At 45.2% G+C, this 16165-nt stretch overlaps 1 protein-coding gene across 1 annotated transcript in view; it reads left to right on the plus strand.

Moving 5' to 3' along the window:
- Nucleotides 1–16165, plus strand: part of LOC140302314 (multiple epidermal growth factor-like domains protein 11) — a 130382-nt gene that overhangs the window by 110611 nt on the left and 3606 nt on the right. The window contains exons 15-19 of the mRNA XM_072381147.1: nt 5851–5979; nt 6185–6313; nt 7247–7375; nt 7451–7579; nt 8478–8711. Of these exons, the coding sequence (XP_072237248.1) occupies nt 5851–5979; nt 6185–6313; nt 7247–7375; nt 7451–7579; nt 8478–8711 (750 nt within the window). The remainder of the gene's footprint in view (nt 1–5850; nt 5980–6184; nt 6314–7246; nt 7376–7450; nt 7580–8477; nt 8712–16165) is intronic.

Raw genomic sequence — 16165 nt, forward strand, 5'->3', positions numbered from 1 at the left:
TGTTGGACAGAAGGCTCTCAGTCTCTGCTCTAACTCATCCCAAAGGTGTTCTACTGGGCTGAGATCAGGACTCTCTGCAGGCCAGTCAGGTTCTTCCACACCAAACTGGCTCATCCATGTCTTTATGGACCTGGTGCGCAGTCATGTTGGAACAGGAAGGGTCCATTCCCAAACCGTTTCCACAAATTTGGGAGCATGAAATGGTCCAAAATCTCTTGGTATCCTGAAGCATTCAGAGTTCCTTTAACTGGAACTAAGGGGCCAAGCCCAGCTCCTGAAGAACAACCCCACACCATAATCCCACCTCCACCAAACTTTACACGTGGCCCAAATCAGTCAGACAAGTACCGTTCCCCTGGCAACCGCCAAACCCAGACTCCTCCATCAGGTTTCCAGATGGAGAAGCGTGATTGGTCACTGCAGAGAACCCCAGTGGCGGCGGACCTTGTAATTAGCATTAATGAGTAATAAGACTCTTTAGAGCCTTACAAGGTGCTTATTAACACATATGTTGATAAAATCAACTCTTAGCAGCAGCTGTTCTTTAAAGGAAATGAACCTTTAAATAAGGCGGAAATTAAAGCTTTTGGTTTTACACTTTTGTTCGGAAAAAAAGGGATTTTTACAGCATTCGTCACCTTTAACTGCGGCTGTTTTTTTAAATAATGATATTCATATTCTTTGCACCTCTACATCCATGCAGCCTGCTGTAACCCTAACCCAGCTGGCTCGTTGTACCTGAGCTTGAAGATAAAAACCCGGTCAACGAAGAAAGCTGGAACCACCGTCGTTGTACCGGTTATGTCTGAGCTGAGGTTTGGGTGAAATGATTCATAGTGCAGCTCTCTGGAGTTTAGCCTTTAACTGCCGATAAGGTGCTGTTCTGGCTTTAGATCCAACAGCTGCGAACCAGAATATTACTGCTATTAAATGCTTAATAAAGCATGAACTAATCTGAATAATGTTAATTATGGGGAACTCCAGGCTTTTGAATAATGTTCCTGAACAGTTTCTTGTAAAAGTCTGAGTATGATCATGATTTTAATGTTAAAATCTGAGCTTTTTATCGTCCCGACTCATTGTATAAGAACTTCTTAAATAAGTTCCAGTTGCACCTGAACGCCTCGTTGATGCTCTGTGTGCAGCAGGAGCAGCGAGCTTGCTCGTGTTAATTGGCAATAATCAAAAAACCCCAGAGCACATTAAATTATTATCAGGCTTGTGAGACGCCACCGTATCCGTGTCTCAATATTTTATTAGTGTAACAGCATATAAAAAGGAATATTACATCCTAAAGCAACAGCGTGCTCTTCACCATCCAAACAAACTGAGTTTGAGTTTGGAAACTTTCTGTTCTGCCTGGTCCACAAACCGTCGGTGCCCCATATCGTATTAAAGCCATAAATCAGCAGCTGGACTGCATCTGTATGATGCTTTTACAGTCAGAACGTGACACATTTGTTCTGAAGCTGCAGAGATGATTCATGGTGATTAATTCCTGACTCTTTTATGGGGAAAGAGTTGTAGAAAATTATCATAAATTTTTCATAAAGGAAATTAAATTTATCGTGATAATAAATGAGTTTTGCTCTGATGGAGTAGGAGGAGTTTGTTTGCCCGCTTTGGATGTCGAAAGCTTCCTGTTGACTAAAGTAAAATTACAGATTCTGCTTGAAATATGTTATTAGGCCTATTGAAATCCAAGAGTTTATTATTTATCCGTTTTCCTTCTCCCAGAGGAATTTCCTTTTTCCGGGGCCTGAACATGCTTCAAACTTTGATTTTGCATGAGAGGAACGCAGAACATTTTGTATTCTGGGGGTTTCGTGCACGTTTGGAGGACCTTACCTCGCCATTGTTGCAGCACCAACGCTGCAGCTCTTTGAAATTCATGAAACTTGGAACATTTCCCCTAAATTTCTCCTACGGATTGGATCATATTGCTCTAAAATTTGCTCCCCGCAGTCTTAAGACGTGTGATGTGTGAAGTTCTGGAGTTTTTGTCAAAAAACTTTAATGTTTCGCCATCAAACAGGAAGTTGAAGGTAATTATAAGAGCTTGAATAAGGGCAACTTCCAAGAAGACAGAAGTTTATGTATGTTCCAGATGTTTAATCCAATCTGCACCGAACGGCTCCTGAACACCAGGGGAGCCATAAGCCCCGCCCACTTACACCTGCTCTTGGACTTATTCCTGACAATGTTCACCAGACCAACTTCAAATGTGTTCAGAGGGCAGATAAGAAGCTGAGAGCATCCCAGCCTGAACACTTTGCACATCAGCCTGGACTCAGGACCACGGTGCCACTGATGGCCTGTTGGTTTCTTCTCTGATGAGGTCGAACCCTCATTGTTCCGCCTGTGTTTCCTTTTATCTCTACTTACAGGAATCTTTCTGTTTTATTCTACCAACAAAGCTTGTTGTGTTTCTCTTCTTCTTGAAAAAAATAATAAGCAAACGACCAAATTGTGTGTGTGTTCACTCGGTGAAGATACAAATTATGCTGGAAACTGTAGTAAAGTAACCAGTGAATCAAAGCGAATCATTTAGGATGTTTTTTAATGGAGGAACCGTTTCGACCCGAGTTTAAACAGCTGCTGCAGAACCTGAAGTCTCTCTGGAGGCAACGTCAGGCAGCCAGTGGAGGTCAGTGAGTCGAGGAGCGACATGTGACCCTTCAGGTTGATGGAACAGCAGCTGGACCATGTGTGAGGGTTTCACTGTGCATGCTGGGAAATAACCACGGTCTGTACCAGGAGTCAGATACAATCTGATTTCAACGGTGCTGTAACATCACAAACTGGAATATTAAAGGGGAACTCCGTTTTTTTAAAACCTTATTTCCTTATTTAGACCTGTTAGCTCATAGCTGCTGTTAGCTCATAGCTGCTGTTAGCTCATAGCTGCTGTTATGTGGCTACTTGCAGCTATAGGAGAGCTAACGGAGGGATTTCTACACAGGCACTCTACTGGGACCACTTCATCCACACGCCCCCCTGCAGCACAGCTCATTCACTCCGGTAAGAACGTCCATCTTACTCAAAGTCGTCGTCCACGTCGTCAAAACCTGATAAATATCCTGCCATGTTGCACAAAACTATCAGCAGCAAACTCTGTGTGAAGTTAGCCGACTGTCACAGAGCACGGAGTGAATGAGCTGTGCTGCAGGGGGGGCGTGTGGATGAAGTGGTCCCAGTAGAGTGCCTGTGTAGAAATCCCTCCGTTAGCTCTCCTATAGCTGCAAGTAGCCACATAACAGCAGCTATGAGCTAACAGAGCTATAGCACACGTTCATTCATTCATTCTTCTTAAAGTATTGGTGAAATAAAGACAGATAATGCCTTATTTAGAGGCTGCATCCTCTAAGCCCCGTTCACTCCGTTATATGGACCTCCAGTTATCTAAATATCTTCTGAAGGACGCCGACTTTCACCAAACTGTTCTCGGTGAGCAGATGAACGTATTTCATGCCAGAAATAAGGTTTAAAAACACCAGAGTTCCCCTTTAACAAAGTTCCTTTAACCTGAGCGCAGTTACTTCTGATCGTAGCTCCACCCGAAACATTAATCCTCCTCTTATTTTACATGAAACTGAGCTGCTTTTCACAGATTTGTCCTGTAACTTCAGACTAAAACTTACTGATCGCACCCACAACTTTTAGTGTCTCATTCAGACATTAGAGAGCCTCCGACTTCCAGACTTCCCTGAACCGATTCAAGCTGAGAGCTCAACCTCTTTGTTTTTCTTGCTCACTCTGGATCAAACGTTTCTGTGGTTGCATGAAGGTGTTGAGCCAGCTGGGAGCAGTTTAACTCCTCAAGATTTTTCCTTGGGAATGAAGTCAATAAAAACAGTCGAACATCTAATAAAACGGTAAAATCTCTAATGTTTGACACAAGCCACAGACAGAAGAAATTGTTTCGTATGTTTGGAAGTAATTTTGAGGCCATCAAAGGAGTTTTACTCTGCTTTCAGCTTGTAAAAGTGTTGAGCTGTCACTATATTTAGTGTCTGACGTGTCCACTCTGAGCCACCCAGACCTGATTAAAGCTCTGATTGATGAGCAGCGTGTTTCATCAGGTTCGTTTCCTGCTCCCAGGTTAAACCTCCACCTGATAAGATGTGTTTTCCCTTCAGAAACCGTCGTCCTGCTGCTGCCGTCATCGTTTTTATCATTAATAAAGACGAGTGAGTCAGTCCCAGATGTCACATCGTCTCCTCCGTGATTCACGGCGGAGCTGTGGGGGTTCATCACAGACACTTCCTGTTTTCCGTCTGTAACACTTTGCTCCAGAACCGTCTTTGCGCTCCGGATTGAGATTTAACGCCTGCGGACGTCACAGCTTGCATAAAATCTTTCGTTTCCACAGACAGGCCGTTATCGTTGCTTCCAGATGCAGTTTAAACAGTTGAAAACAATAAATAAAGCCTCAATTATGAAAGCCTTCCACCAGGAACACGGGGATAACGAGTTCTACCTGTCAGTCTGTCTTTGTTTTCATTTCAGAAGCATGAAATAAAGCAATCAAACTGCTTTTGTTTCACTCTTATGTAAAGTCTGGAACTATTTTTATAGAACTTCCATCAGAACAAACCTCCCTGCAATAAGTCGGAGAAGAAGAACAATGGCTGAACTGTTGGAGCCTGTTTTATCACAGCATCCTGTCGGCTGCAGATGTTAGAGATGCTCTGATGAATCCTTCCTTGTTTTCATGTAAAGTCATCTGCTCTTTCTCTTGATTTCATGTTGTTGAAAATTGAGGCGTGAATTCTGTGAACTGTTGGAACGAGTTACTCAGAATAAAGTTTTGTTTGATTGGTTTGTATCTGGGCTTCGTCAGCAGTAATGAGGGCGCTGCTCCGGTCCGTTTGGTGAAGCTGAGCTGAAAGGAGAAGCTTTCAGGTTCCTGCTCCATCTTTGTTCCAACCCTCACCTGTGGTCACAGATCTGGGTTCTGACCCAAAGAATGAGGTCGTGGATACAAGCGGCTGAAATGAGTTTCCTTCAGAGGGGGGCGGGGCTCAGCCTTAGAGATAGGGGGAGGAGCTCCACCATCTGGGGCAGGAGCTCTACCATCTGGGAGGAGGAGCTCCACCATCCAGGAGGAGAGGCTCCACCATCTGGGGGGAGGAGCTCCATCATTCAGGAGGAGGGGCTCCACCATCTGAGGGGAGGAGCTCCACCATCCGGAGGAGGAGCTCCACCATCCAGGAGGAGGAGCTCCACTATCCAGGAGGAGGAGCTCCACCTTCTGGGGGGAGGAGCTCCATCATTCAGTAGGGAGGAGCTCCACCATTCAGGAGGAGGAGCTCCACCATTCAGGAGGAGAAGCTCCACCATCTGGGGAGGAGGAGCTCCACCATCTGGGGGGAGGAGCTCCACCATCCAGGAGGAGGAGCTCCACCATCTGGGGGGAGGAGCTCCATCATTCAGTAGGGAGGAGCTCCACCATCCGGAGGGAGGAGCTCCACCTTCAGGAGGAGGAGCTCCACCATCTGGGGGGAGAAGCTCCACCATCTGGGGGGAGGAGCTCCACCATCTGGGGGAGGAGCTCCACCATCCAGGAGGAGGAGTTCCACCATCCGGAGGGGAGCAGAGTAGAGCTGCTGCTCCTCCACATTGAAAGGAGTCAGCTGATTAGGATGCCTCCAGAACTCACTGGAGGGATTTTATATCCCATCTGGCCTGGGAACGCCTCAGGATCCCCCAGGAGGAGCTGGAGGGTGTCGCTGTGGAGACGGATGTCTGGGTTTCCCTCCTGGACCTGTTGCTTCTTTGACCCGACCTCAGATTAGAGGAAGATGATGGCTGGATGTGTGTATGATCTTGATGTTTGTGTGTCCGCAGTGTGTTCCAGCGGAAAGTTTGGAAAAGCCTGCGCTGAGACCTGTTTGTGCACCAACAACAGCACCTGTAACCCCATCGACGGCTCGTGTCAGTGCTACCCCGGATGGATCGGAGAGGACTGCTCCAAACGTGAGCCTCAAACATCTCTGCTTCTTCCCTTTAGAAAGAAGAGATGAAATCACTGATTTTTTTGTTTTTCGCTTGCTGTGCTCGACTCGATAAGTTAGAGGCAATAAAAGTCCAGATTTAGCAGCCCTCGGTGCCAGCTGGACTTCACTTTGGACTCATTTGAGGAGATTGCATACATGGACGTGTCTTTGTGTGTCATCGGCAGCGTGTCCGCCGGGCTCCTGGGGTCCAGACTGCATCCACATGTGTAACTGCCACAATGGAGCTCAGTGCAGCGCGACGGACGGGGAGTGTAACTGCAGCCCCGGGTGGACGGGTCTCTACTGCACACAGCGTACGACACGCACACACACAGTCTGATAAACCGTGACAGTCCAGGGCTGCTCAGCTCTGACTGAAACACACCAACATCCCCATCTAGTGGCAGAGCGTTGAACTGCACACCTGAATAAGTTCCTTCCTCTTGTCCTGCCTCCTTCTTCCCTCTGACATCACTTGAATAAAGTGTTGAAGCCACATAATAAAGCCACATTTCAGGGTAACAACTTAGGGAATGCATCGTTATTTTGGAATGAAATGCTCTTTCTTCTGTTGCTGTGCTAATTCACTCATGGTGGGATAATTCTTGGAGGGGGTTTGAAGATTAGATTTATTAATTATGAGATAAAAGGACCGGTTTAGAGCTTCTAATCTCATATATTTGCTGTTTCCAAAGATTCCTTTGAACATTTGGCTGTAGCACATTCTGCCGTTAAACTTTAATTTGATTTAATTGCCTTTATGACATTATTTTGATCAGTATTGGATAAATGGATAATACAGCAGTGAAAAAGTAAGCACAAGCTCAGATAAACACCCGAAGTATGACACTGTGTCATTAAAAACCGAGACAAAGAAGCAGTGTGTGAAAAACTAAGTGAACCCTTCCACAGGAGGGTAAGTCGCAGCCAGGAGCTGCTGATCAATGCTCTGATTAACTGATCATCAGTGAGTGTGAGCACCCCCTAACTCTGCTTTAGAGCTACTAAAAGGAGCGTTTACTCCTCAGCAGAGATGCTGTACATTTCTGTTTCCTCACACTCTGCTGCAGTGTTGTTGCTGCATCAGAGTTGGTTCGAATCTGTTAGAATCTGCAGAGATGATCCGCTGCGACGGGGCAGGTTTGCTGATCCCTGAGAAGCAGCTTTCAGATATTTCTGGATCGTCTCAAACAGCTGAGAAGCTGCAGAAATGTGAAACCCGATGGAGATGTTGTGTTTCCCTGCAGGCTGTCCGACGGGCTTCTACGGCTCCGAGTGCGCCGAGGTTTGCCGCTGTCAGAACGGAGCGGACTGCGACCACATCGCCGGGCAGTGCTCCTGCAGGACGGGCTTCATCGGGCAGAGCTGTGAGCTCAGTGAGTGTCCCACAGGGTTCGCGCATCGCAGCTTTTAAAGGTTTTAAGATGTTTAACCTCGGCTCTCGTGCGCAGAGTGTCCGGCGGGCACGTTCGGCTACGGCTGCCAGCAGCTGTGTGAGTGCATGAACAACGCCACCTGCGACTACGTGACGGGAACCTGCTACTGCAGCATCAGCTTCAAAGGCATCCGCTGTGACCAGGGTGAGAACTGATGGCAGGAGACCTTTAGATGAGATGAACCAGTTCACAAAGGACAAAAAAAAAAGAGTCCTCTGATGGTCTGCAGTGGCAAAGATGTTCTTTCATGAAATATTCTGTATGTAGAGGCTCTGAAATAATGAAAAATGAAAACAAAATACTAAAATAAAGACAGTAAAATCAGATGAAACTGTTGAGATGCTTTAATTTGAAACCTGAAACTTTTTTATCTGACAATAAAACAACGAAACTACAGCAGTTTAGACAGCTCTTTTCTCACTTAACCCTCGAAGCTCTCAGGTGTTTTTGAAGAAAACTTTACATTTTAACAAGATTTCAACAGGCTGCAGCTTAAAATCGATCAGAGATGAAGTGTAAAAACTATTCAGTGTGACCCAAAGTTTATGATTTAATTAACTTATGTGCATGTGGTGACATCACTGATGACGTCACTGCGTCTTGAATCCCACGAGTTGTAGTGAACATTGGATTTCAAACACATTTCCAGGTTTTTCTTTTTTTTTTTTTATCCTTTTCTGAATTCATGAACACAGCTATGAGCAAAGCTGTTCCAACTTCTGATCTTTTTCATGTTTTTATGGCATTTTATCCTCACTCTCTGAGGGAAATTCTCGCCCTCTGAATCTTCATCAAAGATTTGAATCAAAACTTCTTTACTTTCTTGAAATTTCACCCAGACTTCTTTGATATAAACACTTCTGCTCAGTCGTTCTTATTCGATAAATCGGTTAATAAATGGAGTTTTATCGATCAGGTACTTGCAGCTCTAGTTGGTGCCCTGAATAAAATGTGAGGACTTTAAATTCTGAGTAAAACCTGGTGTGAGGCCTGAGATGTGTTGAATCTGAAGGCCAATCTGTGCTCACCTGTCCTTCCACAGCGGCTCTGATGATGGAAGAGCTGAACCCCTACACCAAGATCAGCCCGGCGCTGGCGTCCGAGCGGCAGTCGGCCGGCGCCGTCCTGGGTATCGTCTTTCTGCTGCTGCTCATCATGACCATGCTTGCTCTGGTGGTTTGGTTCCGGTATCGACAGAGAGAGAAAGGCCAGCACGTTCCCAACGTCGCCTACACCCCCGCCATGCACATGAACTCCACCGACTACTCCCTGTCAGGTAGGAAGACTCACCTGGGTGCTGTTTCCTCCCGCAGCAGAGCAGATGGAAACTGCAGAGCGATGGGTGACGAATTGAGTCCGAGGAGACGTCTTTGAATTGTTTATCCTGAAAGAAAGTGTTTGGTGTTGCTAGATTAAAAGCGGGAACGGACAGGTAAAGAATGCTGTGAAGGTCCTCCTGCTGTTTCAGACTTGTGTGTCATGTGTGCTGACGTTGTGGTGGCAGCAGGCCTGCACACTGCAGCCCTGCTGCCCTCTGCAGAGTTGGCTCCCGTTAACGGCTCTGCAGGCGGCTGCTTCTCCAACCCCAACTACCGCACTCTGGTGCCGTGCAGCTACGCCGCGCACTACGCCAAGCCGGACAAGAGGAGCGCCGCCAAGGTGGGTAAAAAAACAGCTTTAGGTTTACAAATGAGATGCATTTAAAAGGGAGATGGTGCTTTAAAGGTCTTTGTTTTTGGAGGAATTCAATTCAGTTTTATTCATAAAGTTCCAAATCACAACAAATGTCATCTCAGGGCCAATTCAAGCCAATTCATTATAATACAATCATAATATATACTATATCCAATTCATTGAATTCCATATTATTCCAATTCATACAGAGTAGAGATAGACCGATATAGTTTTTTCAGGGCCGATACCGATTAGTAGTCAAGGGGGCCGAGAACCGACACGATTAGTAGTCAAGGGGGCCGATAACCGATACCGATTAGTAGTCAAGGGGGCCGATAACCGATACCGATTAGTAGTAAAGAAGGAGGCCGAGAACCGACACGATTAGTAGTCAAGGAGGCCGATAACCGATACGATTAGTAGTCAAGGGGGCCGATAACCGATACCGATTAGTAGTCAAGGGGGCCGATAACCGATACCGATTAGATGTCAAGGGGGCCGATAACCGATATGATTAGAAGTCAAGGAGGCCGATAACCGATACCGATTAGATGTCAAGGGGGCCGATAACCGATATGATTAGTAGTCAAGGAGGACGATAACCGATTAGAAGTCAAGGAGGCCGATAACCAATACGTTAAAGTCAAGGAGGCCGATAACCGATACGATTAATAGTCAAGGGGGCCGATAACCGATACGATTAGCAGTCAAGGAGGCCGATAACCGATACCGATTAGCAGTCAAGGAGGCCGATAACCAATACGATTAGAAGTCAAGGAGGCCGATAACCGATTAGTAGTCAAGGAGGCCGATAACCGACACGATTAGTAGTCAAGAAGGCCGATAACCGATACGATTAGCAGTCAAGGAGGCCGATAACCGATACCGATTAGATGTCAAGGAGGCCGATAACCGATATGATTAGTAGTCAAGGAGGCCGATAACCGATACCGATTAGATGTCAAGGAGGCCGATAACCGATATGATTAGTAGTCAAGGAGGCCGATAACCGATACCGATTAGCAGTCAAGGAGGCCGATAACCAATACGTTAAAGTCAAGGAGGCCGATAACCGATGCGATTAGCAGTCAAGGAGGCCGATAACCGATACCGATTAGCAGTCAAGGAGGCCGATAACCGATACCGATTAGATGTCAAGGAGGCCGATAACCGATACCGATTAGATGTCAAGGAGGCCGATAACTGATACCGATTAGTAGTCAAGAAGGCCGATAACCGATACCGATTAGCAGTCAAGGAGGCCGATAACCGATACCGATTAGATGTCAAGGAGGCCGATAACCGATATGATTAGTAGTCAAGGAGGCCGATAACCGATACCGATTAGCAGTCAAGGAGGCCGATAACCAATACGATTAGAAGTCAAGGAGGCCGATAACCGATTAGTAGTCAAGGGGGCCGATAACCGACACCGATTAGTAGTCAAGAAGGCCGATAACCGATACGATTAGCAGTCAAGGAGGCCGATAACCGATACCGATTAGCAGTCAAGGAGGCCGATAACCGATACCGATTAGCAGTCAAGGAGGCCGATAACCGACACCGATTAGTAGTCAAGAAGGCCGATAACCGATACAATTAGCAGTCAAGGAGGCCGATACCGATTAGATGTCAAGGAGGCCGATAACCGATATGATTAGTAGTCAAGGAGGCCGATAACCGATTAGAAGTCAAGGAGGCCGATAACCAATACGTTAAAGTCAAGGAGGCCGATAACCGATACGATTAGATGTCAAGGAGGCCGATAACCGATACGATTAATAGTCAAGGGGGCCGATAACCGATATGATTAGTAGTCAAGGAGGCCGATAACCGATACCGATTAGAAGTCAAGGAGGCCGATAACCAATACGTTAAAGTCAAGGAGGCCGATAACCGATACGATTAGTAGTCAAGGAGGCCGATAACCGATACCGATTAGCAGTCAAGGAGGCCGATAACCGACACCGATTAGTAGTCAAGAAGGCCGATAACCGATACAATTAGCAGTCAAGGAGGCCGATAACCGATACCGATTAGCAGTCAAGGAGGCCGATACCGATTAGATGTCAAGGAGGCCGATAACCGATATGATTAGTAGTCAAGGAGGCCGATAACCGATTAGAAGTCAAGGAGGCCGATAACCAATACGTTAAAGTCAAGGAGGCCGATAACCGATACGATTAGATGTCAAGGAGGCCGATAACCGATATGATTAATAGTCAAGGGGGCCGATAACCGATATGATTAGTAGTCAAGGAGGCCGATAACCGATACCGATTAGTAGTCAAGGGGGCCGATAACCGATTAGTAGTCAAGGGGGCCGATAACCGATTAGTAGTCAAGGAGGCCGATAACCGACACGATTAGCAGTCAAGGAGGCCGATAACCGATATGATTAGTAGTCAAGGAGGCCGATAACCGATTAGAAGTCAAGGAGGCCGATAACCAATACGTTAAAGTCAAGGAGGCCGATAACCGATACCGAGTAAAAGTGAAAGATTTTCAGATAACAGAACATGTTAAAGTTTTTTTTTAATCCAATAACAAATGCATGGAGCAGTTTCTCTGCATCACCCTGAGACAAGATGTTCCTGATTTTAACAATATTACGAAGGTGAAAATAAGGCAGGAGGGAATGTCAACAAACTGTGAGGTGGGAGTTCAGTGAATGGATCTTAGGAAATTATTCATCAGAGAGTACAGCTACGTTCTGAGGGAGCTTTTTCATACATTCAGACACTAATAAACACTTTAGGACGCACCACTGATGCGTTCGTTGTAGTCTGGAGATGTCAGACAGCTACATGTGGCCAAACTGGCTCATTTGTGAAGTGTTTGTGGGATTTAACCACATTATCGTGGTCATGGAGGTGGTTTCTGTTCTATGATGGGGTTAATTTCCCATTAATTTAAAGAATACTGGCCCAAAAGAAATCAGTGAACAGCTCCATGTTGGTGTCAGGTTCCAACATCTCGTTTAGACACTTCATGTTCGTGTCCTGGCAGCTTCACTCTCCTCTCCTCACTGGTCTGTACAGCTACTTATTCATCTGTGACACCAGTGAGGGTCGATAAAACCGTTAAAAAATAATTTTCTATCATGAAAAATGAACCTTTAAAAACAAAAATAACTTCAAAGGTTTTGTGCTTTTCTTCGATATCTCTGGAAGACGAAAAGATAGAAGATAAAATAATTAATCAGACAGCAAACAAAACAAAACTGTAGTTAGAATTAAACTGAATAGCTTCAATAAATCATGAAAAACCAAAGTAAGAAGACGATTAAATCCCTGATAAAAGTGCACACGCTCCTCATGGAAACAGATGAGCTCTTCAACCCTGTTTACCTACAAAGTGTGGTCTCATCAGGACTCGAACGCCCTCCTTTGAGCTTATGTTTGTGGTTTCTGTTTATTCCTCAGGTGAAGTTAAAGAAGCTGAACAGGAACAGCGCTCCAGAGTGGGGAACCTACCACAACGTCAATGAGCTGGGTCAGTGTGTTCTCCACCTCCAGCTTCGTTTTCCTGCTCCGTGTGGGGGTGGATTACCATCTTTAATTGAGTTTAGGTTATTTAAAGTCATTAATCTTCTTCTGCTCTCCTGAGTGAGTCCTTATCCCACATTCAGGCTTCAGGTTTAGTTGTGAAACTCTTGGATTTCTGCCTCTGATTTTCATTTATTTGTCAGGGACCAGGCACAAGAACTTTAATGTAATGAGAAAAGAGATGCATCGCATGAAGCTGTGAAGTCTGTGACTAACAGAAGAAGACAAATGAAGAAGCCTCGTGATTTTAAAGACAAATCTTAGGGTTTGTGTCTTATGGAAATATTAAAGAAGACGTGCAGCTTTTGTCATGAAATGCCAAATAAACTCGTGTTCAACTGCATTCCAGCGACATATTCAGCAGGTATGTCTTCTCCAAAGATAAAAATCACCCCAAAACCTCCTGATGGCATCATTACAGTCAAGTTTTTACTGGAAATCTTTGCTCAAGGATTGACGTGGAAAAGTAATTTATCAGACTTCCAATTCAAATGTTGGTAAGATCAGACCTGGAGTCATTTCTTCCTCCATCAGTGCAACAGGAAGTCAGTTTTCTTTTCACGCTCACATCCACATGTGGATCAACTCTTAAAGTCCTGCAGGAACAGAAGTCTCTCTGTGGAGGTGAATGGAGGAGGGATCACAGTCAGTGGGTCCACATGATGAGATTAACTGGATTATAGCTACAGTTGGGTTCTGCTCCTTATCTGAGGGTAATTATCCTTGGATATATGGCGGTGAATGAATGGAATCACTGGCACAAAGCATGTCATACCCCGGTACCATAGGTGGCGCTGTCCCCATTTCAGCTATCGCTAATAGAGCCACTTCCTGTTGACGTCTTCACCACCAACAACAACAAACTCAGGCATTCAGAAAGATGGCGAACGCAGAGCGAGATGAAGCTGCGTCCCTCTCCATCTGTGATGAGCTGGTTATGGAACAGACGATGCACAACGGCGCATTCTCCATCGCGTTGTTTCTTTCTTTCTGACGACAACAACAGGAATATCGTCTCCTTCCACTTCCGGGTGAAAAAATCTGGAGCATGCTCAGAACGCTCGATCCGATCCACTGTCGTCTACGTGCACGTTCAGTGCACGTTTGGATCGAGTTATCTCGGGCTCTTAATTCGATCCGATCCGATTTTAGTCAGATTAAGGCGTCTCCATGTCTAATTTAGCCATTAATCCGATCCGATGGCGCTCATGTAACCGACTGCTAAAAGAAAACGTAAAAGTAGGCAAATAAAAGTCTAAACAATAATAAGTCGAATCTGAAACAGATCAGAAACAAACAGTCTTTATATTGTCTTCGCAGGTACTTAATTGGCTTAATCGTGGGCATTTGGATCGAGTTATCTCGGGCTCTTAATCCGATCCGATTCGATTCTTGTCAGATTAAGGCATCTCCATGAGCTGATCCGATCCGCTGTCGTCTCCAGGCACGTTCAGTGCACGTTTGGATCGAGTTATCTCGGGTCTTAATTCGATCGTAAGTAACCTGATCTGATTCTTAGTCAGATTAAGGCGTCTACATGAGCTGAATAACTCAGTCTTATTGTAATTTAGCCTTTAATCCGATCCGATGGCGCTCATGTAAACACACTGACTGTGAGGCAAAACGAGCACAAACACCAGATGTAATATCTGGGATTCTATTGGCTGGGATCATTTTGATGGAGTGGTTTCACAACAGTTCGAGTGGAAATCTGAGAGGAGAAGTTTCATGAGTGCACAGAAGAAGTCTGAGTCGTCCTCAAACTGGAGAGCAGAACATTCGCTCGAGTTCTACATAAAACTGTAGATTATTTTGCCACTGTAACTCACTGTAAACCGTGTTAATAGTTGGTTAACTGAGTGAAAAATGCAGTCAGTAAATGTGACTTTTCTTGCAGGCGTTTACTGTATCGACCGGCGTTACAGCTACCACCCGAGGCACAGCAGAGGTACAGTGTGGGGCTCCGACCTCATCGCCTCCGAATCCCCGGCTTCTCCTCTTGCTTGCACAGTTCCTTCAGACGATGACAGCCTCTTCAAACTTTAGCTTCAGTGTTTGCAAGCTCAAGGAATCTGTGCATGCTCTCTGCATGCTGTGGTAAAGGCTGTTCTCGGGTCAGATGGAGGTGCAGCATGCCTCACAGATCCTGATTTCTCTCCTTCTCTTCATGCTTGTTTCTCTGCAGGACGACCCTGACTCTTCTCCTCTGTGTCTTCTCCATCTGCTCACTCCCTAAACTTCTCCGGGAATAATTTATCCTCCACAATATCTCTGTTTTACCTGCAGCCGCTCAAAATGTTTGACTTTCTGATCTGAACTGCTTTTCTATGTTGATGTTGGTCTTGAAATTGATGCAATATTTATCCTAACATGATTTTTTTTTTATAGGATCCACAAATACCACAAATTCAAACAATGAATTCATCCTACAAACATGATCTATTTGACTTGGATAGATTTCATCCCAACTCATTAATACACTGTTTGCGTAGCGGTTCATCTGTGCTTCAGTTCACAGATATCAGATGTAAAAAGGACAAAATTTGTAGAAACAAAAAGCATCCATTGGCCTTTTCCCTGCAAAAAAATCAGTTCTTCATGTACAGAATGACTGTGTCTCATGCAGACTCTAAAGCTTGTGCGAAGTGGAAAAATAATGTACTTTAAACCAAACGGGCAGTTTCACAGAGCTTCTGCAAACACAGACTTGTAATAACATATAAACTGAGTTTCTCAAACCAAACCAAGCTGACAGGGTTAGTTTCTGTGTGTCTGACACATGCAGAGAGTTACGGTGTGTGTGACATCATGTGATTTAACGCAGTAACGCCGACATAATGAAGCTGTTCCTCCAGTCACACCAGAAACACTCCGGCTCCAGATATAGAGACAGATAGTTTGATCCCAGAGGGAAACAGTTTAGCAGTTAGCTGTAAGCTAGCAGCAGATGCTAGCAAACAATGCTTTCTCATCAGCAGCACTTGGAGACCTGCATCTTTATCAGAAACACACGGCGTTCAATGCAGCAGCGGGAGTGAGGAGAGGGCCGGTGCTGTTGGTGTAGCAGAGGAGGCGGAGTCAACTTAAGGAGTGACATACTTTAGAAATGAAAATCAGAACGGCTCGTTAAATGAGGAACTTTCAAACAAACGGGAGCTAAATAAATACCAGGGTTGTGTTTTTATGATTTATGCTCCCAGGAACAGGAAGAAGGGATTTCTGCAGAATACACTGTTTAATCTGAACGCTTAATCACCTTTAAGGGAGTTCCTTCGTCTTCTGTTCTAAAGAGTCACTTTAGCTTTAGCTGCTACATGTTTTTTGTTCCTTTCTTTGTCTTTCCTCTTGTTTTCCTTGTGGTTCAGGCAGCGTTCCCGTGTGCATGTAAGTTATTCAGGGTTGAGTGACCTGTCAAAGCTGGAAGTGGAAAGCAAACTTATGTGCTTCATAAATCCAGTGAAACGACCCATGTGACGGATTCAGAAAGCACCGACAGATTATTTAAAAC

Source organism: Leuresthes tenuis, unplaced genomic scaffold (genome assembly GCF_036924035.1).
Source record: "Leuresthes tenuis unplaced genomic scaffold, fLeuTen1.0.hap1 SCAF_2, whole genome shotgun sequence".
NCBI lineage: Eukaryota > Metazoa > Chordata > Actinopteri > Atheriniformes > Atherinopsidae > Leuresthes > Leuresthes tenuis.